Genomic DNA, 5,803 nt, shown 5'->3' with positions numbered 1-5,803 from the left:
ACCAGGTTCCTCTCCAGGTTGACAAGAGAGCAGGACATTAAGGAATGGACTGTGTCTCACCAGGTTCCTCTCCAGGTTGATGGAGCCCAGCAGATGGAGATTCTGCAGGCCTGACAGACTGGTGATCCGGTTCAGAGACAGATCCAGGACCTGCAGGGTTGTCAGAGTCTCCACGTTCTCTATCTTCTCAATCTGATTCCCCCTCTGGATAGAGAGGACGTGATACATGACAAACACTGGGAATATGAATACCGTGTGAACAAATACACACACACATATTAATGAACTCATATAAGCTCACACGCACGCACGCACACACAACTCTCCCTCCTCCTACACACGCCCATGTCACACGCACACACACACACAGACACATACACACCCCACCCTCACTATCAAAGTTAACATTGAGTGTTCCCTTCCCCATCTGTAAAGAGTATAAAACTTCTCCCTGAGACATGTATATGATTGACAGGCCAGCTCCAATGGTCTGGGCTGACAGGTGAGGAGTGACAGGTGAACAGCTGGCCAGACACTGGTGTGGGCATACCAAAAGCCCTCCTCTCCTCTAGAACCCACCATCCCTCCTGCTCTATAACTACCCATCCCCACCCCACCTTCCCCCTGCGTGGGCTGTCATTTATGATCCAGCCCCCGCGGCCCCCATGCCCTGCCCTCCTCCACTAGCCTTTCTGGCAGAGGGCTGCCGACAGCGGGGGACGGTGACCGCGCGGAGCCCTGGAAGCTCTCGAGGCCAGGGTGTGATGGGCTGAGAGAGGAGGCTGGCTGACAGGTAGCACGCTGTTAGGGAGCGGGGCTGGGCAGGAGAGGGAAGGGGGAGGGGAGATGGAGACAGCGGCTGGGATGCTATGGAGGGGTGAGGGAATAAGAGAGGAGGGGAGTTGAACAGGGTCCAGGCCTGCTCACACCGCCGGCAGCTGGTCCCAGAGGGGAGGGTGGAAGCGGACAGGGGACACGGCTACATCGTGCTGACGATGAGGAATCACTTTGATAAAGGACACCAGCATCCGTCAGAGAGGGAGAGGGAAGGGTCTGGAGGCCCGCTGGCACAGCCATATGGTGGCTCTCACACTGGAGCCCATGTCTGTGTGTCTTTGAAAAGCTGAAGCTCAATTATGTCTGTGGTTTAAATATGAGACAGGAGAGGGGGGAGGGGAGAGTTAAAAATACACCACCTGCTGTCGTCATGTTTGAAGAGAAAGAAGTGGTAAAATATTGTGTGTAGCATAACTGGCACCATACTGGGGGGAAAACCTTTTAGAAAAGCCATGACATAATGGAAGAATGTAGACAGCAGGTAGGGACATCAAGGTGAAAACAGAAAACAACTGATTCACAGGAAAACACTTGTGTCCTAGTCTGTAGGCCATATTAAATCAGCCACAAGACCAACCACTAACCGCAGTACTGATGAGCTTGGAGAGCTGCGTCTATACAACCGGATGGGCATATTCATAAATGAGCATAACGCATGGTAAAATATTATCTTTAAGAATCAAATTATTCAACAAACACACGCAATGTAATTATTCATGTAAAGTAACATCTACATATATAACACACATGAAAAGTGTTAGAAATGTAATAATTCAAGTGAGGACCTACCAGACAGAGGTCTTTGATTGGCAGGTTGTCCAGGCCACTGATACAGGAGATCTTGTTGTGTGCCAGGCTGAGGTGTGTGAGGCTGTCACAATGCAGCAGACCACCGATCTCACTGAAACAGTTGTCTATCCAGAACGGGCACACGTTAAGAATGGTATACAATGAGGAAGTAGTCTAGATAAGAACTTGACGTGTGTGTGTGTGTGTGTAAATACTTTTTGAAGGATACAGTCCAGATTCAGTTTACTCAAAGACGAGTAGGCTGACAAATGTGTCATCACTGACATCTGGTTATGGGAAAAGTTAACCTCCTGCGGAATACAACAAACATGAATAATGAATCAAATGGACCAATCTTTAAATGCTTTTTGCAATGAAGAAATATGAAAATAAACAACCAAATGCATGTTTAGTATGATAACTTCTACTAGTACTGTATAACTCACTGACAAACAATAAGAAGAAGTCAGCCCTGGTAAGTTCCTTGTCATTGCAGGGTAGTAATACTTAGTAAGCATATGGAATGACACTACAGTATAAATGGTCTATGATGATTGGAACCCATCTTCTGGGACTATAGGCTTCAAGAAACCCCAAGCCACTAATCAACCGTTGTCTTATCCTGTCTGCTGAAGGACACACCTTGAGGTTCTTGGGCGGCTGGAATCCAAAGAAGTCGGTGAGTTGGTTGTGGGAGGCGTCCAGGATGATGAGATACGGCATGTGGCTTACACAGGATAAATCTACCAGTCAACAAACATTAGGAGAGTCGGGCGAGCAGAGTGGGAGAGATGGCAACACCTGACACACAACTGTTTTTATACAGACCAGAAGCATAGAAGAAGTTACAAGGGCACCGAAGAGAAATTAACCGTTGTTAAATTAATCAGGCTAATCTAGCAACATTTTCTATATCAGTAATTAGAATCCTAACAAGGCATACAGTGGTTTTTGTTAATATGAGACACACACACCTTTTATTTTGTTGTAAGGAAGTTCTAGCTTTTGAAGGTGGACGTAATTGCATAGGATGGATACATTATTCAGATTTCGACCCTGGATAGAGACATATTCCGAAATTGAATTCCACGTGACATAGAAAACAAAACAAGGAAAAAAAACGCAACACAAATGGAAAGTAAACAGATTTGTTTGAAACTCTTCCGCGTATAGTCTGATGGAAAACAGTTACTCTTGTGAAGCATATTATCAGCGATTGATGGGGTTACACTATCGACCTGAAGTGTGTGTTCTTACAGGCGCACAGAGGAACTGGTAGACATGCTCTAGTCCAGTGGCAGAGTGTCCCAGGTTGGATAAACAGCTGGGAACGTCCTCTTCAGTCAACACACCATCGTGTTTCTGTATGAGACAGAGCTACATCAAAATGTTTTGCAGTACACAATAGAACAAGTCATGCATTGTCAATGCATTGTTTTTTTGCACCATACTTCTGTTATTATGAAACTCTGAGTAGATAGAGAGAGAAAGAAGTTGCTTGCGTCCTCAAAGTAATTAACATTAACAGCGTCTTATTCACCAAGCCTCATGGCCCATCTGACAAAAGCAGCTAGCATCTTTATTAATTTAGCTGTTACCCCTAGCTTCCTCCCTTACCTCCATTGTCTTCTCCTCCTTCTCTTCCTCGGAGGTTGAAAAGGTGTCTGCACACGGCTGATGAACCACAGCAGGAAATGGTTGCGCATCAGTGGTCTCCTGTGTCACTGACTCATGAGGATAGCAAGTGGGTGACCCAGAGGAATACTGGGGCGTTGTTTGCTTCCCGATATCTTGCAAATTGTAAATTGTCGAAGTAGAAGACATTTTGGATTAAAATGTTTGGCATGAGAATACTTTTGGTATATTTTTACTTACTAATTAGCCTTGGTAGGTAGCTATTTTGAAAGTTGGCTCAGCTGGAGCGGATAGCGTTCTCTGTTGCTTAGTAACGATGACGACGTGTCAGTAGGTGAATTGAACTGTGGGATATGTCGTTTTTGATTCATTTACTCCCCAACAGTTCATAAAAGCTTTCAAACCCTGGTTCCACCATCTGGAAAAAGTAATATATTCCTGCATTTTCATTTTAGTGTGCTGAGACAAATATTCGCCATTAAATCTTCTAATAACTTTACACTAATCACCATGTTGAAACCTCAATCATGCTCACCAAAATGCAGAAAAAGCTTGACATACTAGATTTCAAGTAGTGTGCTTTGTGCATCAGACATCTTTCAACAGGTCTTGATCATTCTATAGAAAAGCCTTCTGACGTCCCATCAGATCTGGCAGCTGAGCTCAATTCCTGACAGTGTATATTTTGGATCCGTCTATCTAAAATGACATCATCGGACAAAGTCAATTTGTGTCAATGTGAAAAGATTTTGAATTATACGGTGCAACAGCGCATAGACAGACCATGTTGTTTGGGTAGTGTTTCGTTCTGTATGGCATTCGTCAATTCCTCTGTGTCAATGGAAGAAACTCGTTCCAAGGTAGGAAACTGGCACTTTTCATTGTACAAAAACACACAAACTGCTCATATACACAGAGGAATTTTGATGTTTTATTTCAGCAAGATCAGTGTACACAATGGCAAGTCATCTTTAATTCAGTGTAGGATTGCTATTCAAGGCATTGGTCTGAAAGGGACTTTTAACAGACAATGGAGAAAGGATCAAATTAATCCTTAAATAACACAGGGACTCATTAACCTCCGTTCTTATCAGGTGTTTGTGAAAAAACTCATCAGACATGAAACCACTCTCTTATTACACACTGTAGATGTGCAAAACGACATGTCTTAAACAAACAAATAAAGCAAAGCGTTAAAAAAAAAAGTGAAATATTTTTGTAGATCTTTACAATGAGTTGGCCCCATTATTTAAAATGTGTGTATAGGGGTCCAATATACCAGATCATTTAAATCCAGATGGAGTGTTCTCTTCACAGAATAAGCAGAAAAAAAACTCCTCACTTGTGCAGAGTACTGCAAGCCATAGAGACCTCCATAGTGTGTGTGTGTAATATAGGACGTGTTTATTGTGTGTGTGTACATGTATGTGTGTGTCTTGAGTGTGCTGAGTAAAACAAATGCTGTTCCTATGGCACTAGGCAATCCCTCCGGCAACCACAAGGCTCATATTGATCCCAGCCTACATGTCATTATGATGGATGGTTCCGCTGGGTTCTGGTGAGCAGCACTGCCACAACTCTCCCCTGTTCTCTTTCCTCCCTCCCCGCTCTTGTTAAGTACTTTTCCTCTGAGTTAATTAACTAAACATACTGAGGGGATGCAGGGGAAGGAATGATTTGTGACTCCTTGCAAGTGTATTCACTTTAGAATAGTTTTCGCAGAAGTTTTAGCAGTTGTAGTGGTAGGAAGGGGAGTAGTGATTTGCAATTACATCCCTATTAAGTTCAAGACCTTGAGTGTTGGTACTATATACACACTTAAATTGTACTGGATACATTGGCCCCCATCCCCTAGCACACATGCACACCTCAACGCTGCAGCACAGTTAACGTATTTTTTCAGGACAGTGGCAAATACTAGAATCAGAATCGGCTATAGCTACATTATATCCAATCTACATTATTCTAAAAGTGAGAGAGAAATAGAGTGAACCACAGCTGAGGTGGGGAATCAATTCCTTTCTTTGTCCTTGGGGAAGAAGAATGGCCACAAAATGGCCACAAGCAGGAGGAGAGAAGTGATAATCTCGACAGTCTAATTTGGCATCTGGTATTGCAGACACAGTCAGCGGGCCCACGAGGGAGAGCTGGAGGGAGAGCTGTAATTGAGAGCAGCAGTTAGATGTAATAAGACAATGAGATGAGAAAGGCCCCAAAGCCAGACTCTCAGAAAATTCCCCCATTCTCCACAGGTGAGACTAGGGCCGACCACATATGGGATGATTGAAGGGAGTAATTTTTTAAATTGGAGAGTGTGTGTGTGTGTGATTTCTTGAGGAACTGGCTGCATTCTTGCCAGTGAATAAGCAGATGGGTTACAACAACAGATGCATATTGGTAACTAAGTTCAAACCTTAAATCAGTAACTACTAAATGTACAGCCTACCAGCATTATCTCAACCCCCAAAACATATTACATGGTTATTTACGGTCTGCCATAGGATCTAATGAAGACTCAGTTAGGACTTTTACAAACCCAGTT

The 5,803-nt window shown here is 43.7% G+C and overlaps 1 protein-coding gene across 2 annotated transcripts in view; it reads right to left on the bottom strand.

The window, feature by feature from the left end:
* LOC129848566 (leucine-rich repeat and guanylate kinase domain-containing protein-like) overlaps positions 1-3,600 on the bottom strand; it is a gene marked incomplete at its 3' end in the record, with an annotated part of 4,405 nt that extends 805 nt beyond the window's left edge. The window contains 7 exon segments of one of the 2 annotated variants that reach the window (XM_055915728.1): positions 61-204; positions 1,627-1,751; positions 1,856-1,937; positions 2,269-2,369; positions 2,601-2,682; positions 2,884-2,988; positions 3,244-3,600. In XM_055915728.1, the coding sequence (XP_055771703.1) occupies positions 61-204; positions 1,627-1,751; positions 1,856-1,937; positions 2,269-2,369; positions 2,601-2,682; positions 2,884-2,988; positions 3,244-3,450 (846 nt within the window). 2 annotated transcript variants of the gene reach the window in all.
* Between the last annotated feature and the right edge of the window lie 2,203 nt (positions 3,601-5,803).

Source organism: Salvelinus fontinalis, unplaced genomic scaffold (assembly GCF_029448725.1).
Source record: "Salvelinus fontinalis isolate EN_2023a unplaced genomic scaffold, ASM2944872v1 scaffold_1071, whole genome shotgun sequence".
Taxonomy (NCBI): domain Eukaryota; kingdom Metazoa; phylum Chordata; class Actinopteri; order Salmoniformes; family Salmonidae; genus Salvelinus; species Salvelinus fontinalis.
The sequence above is the reverse complement of the archived record's forward strand: the minus strand, read 5'-3'. Positions and strand labels throughout refer to the sequence as shown.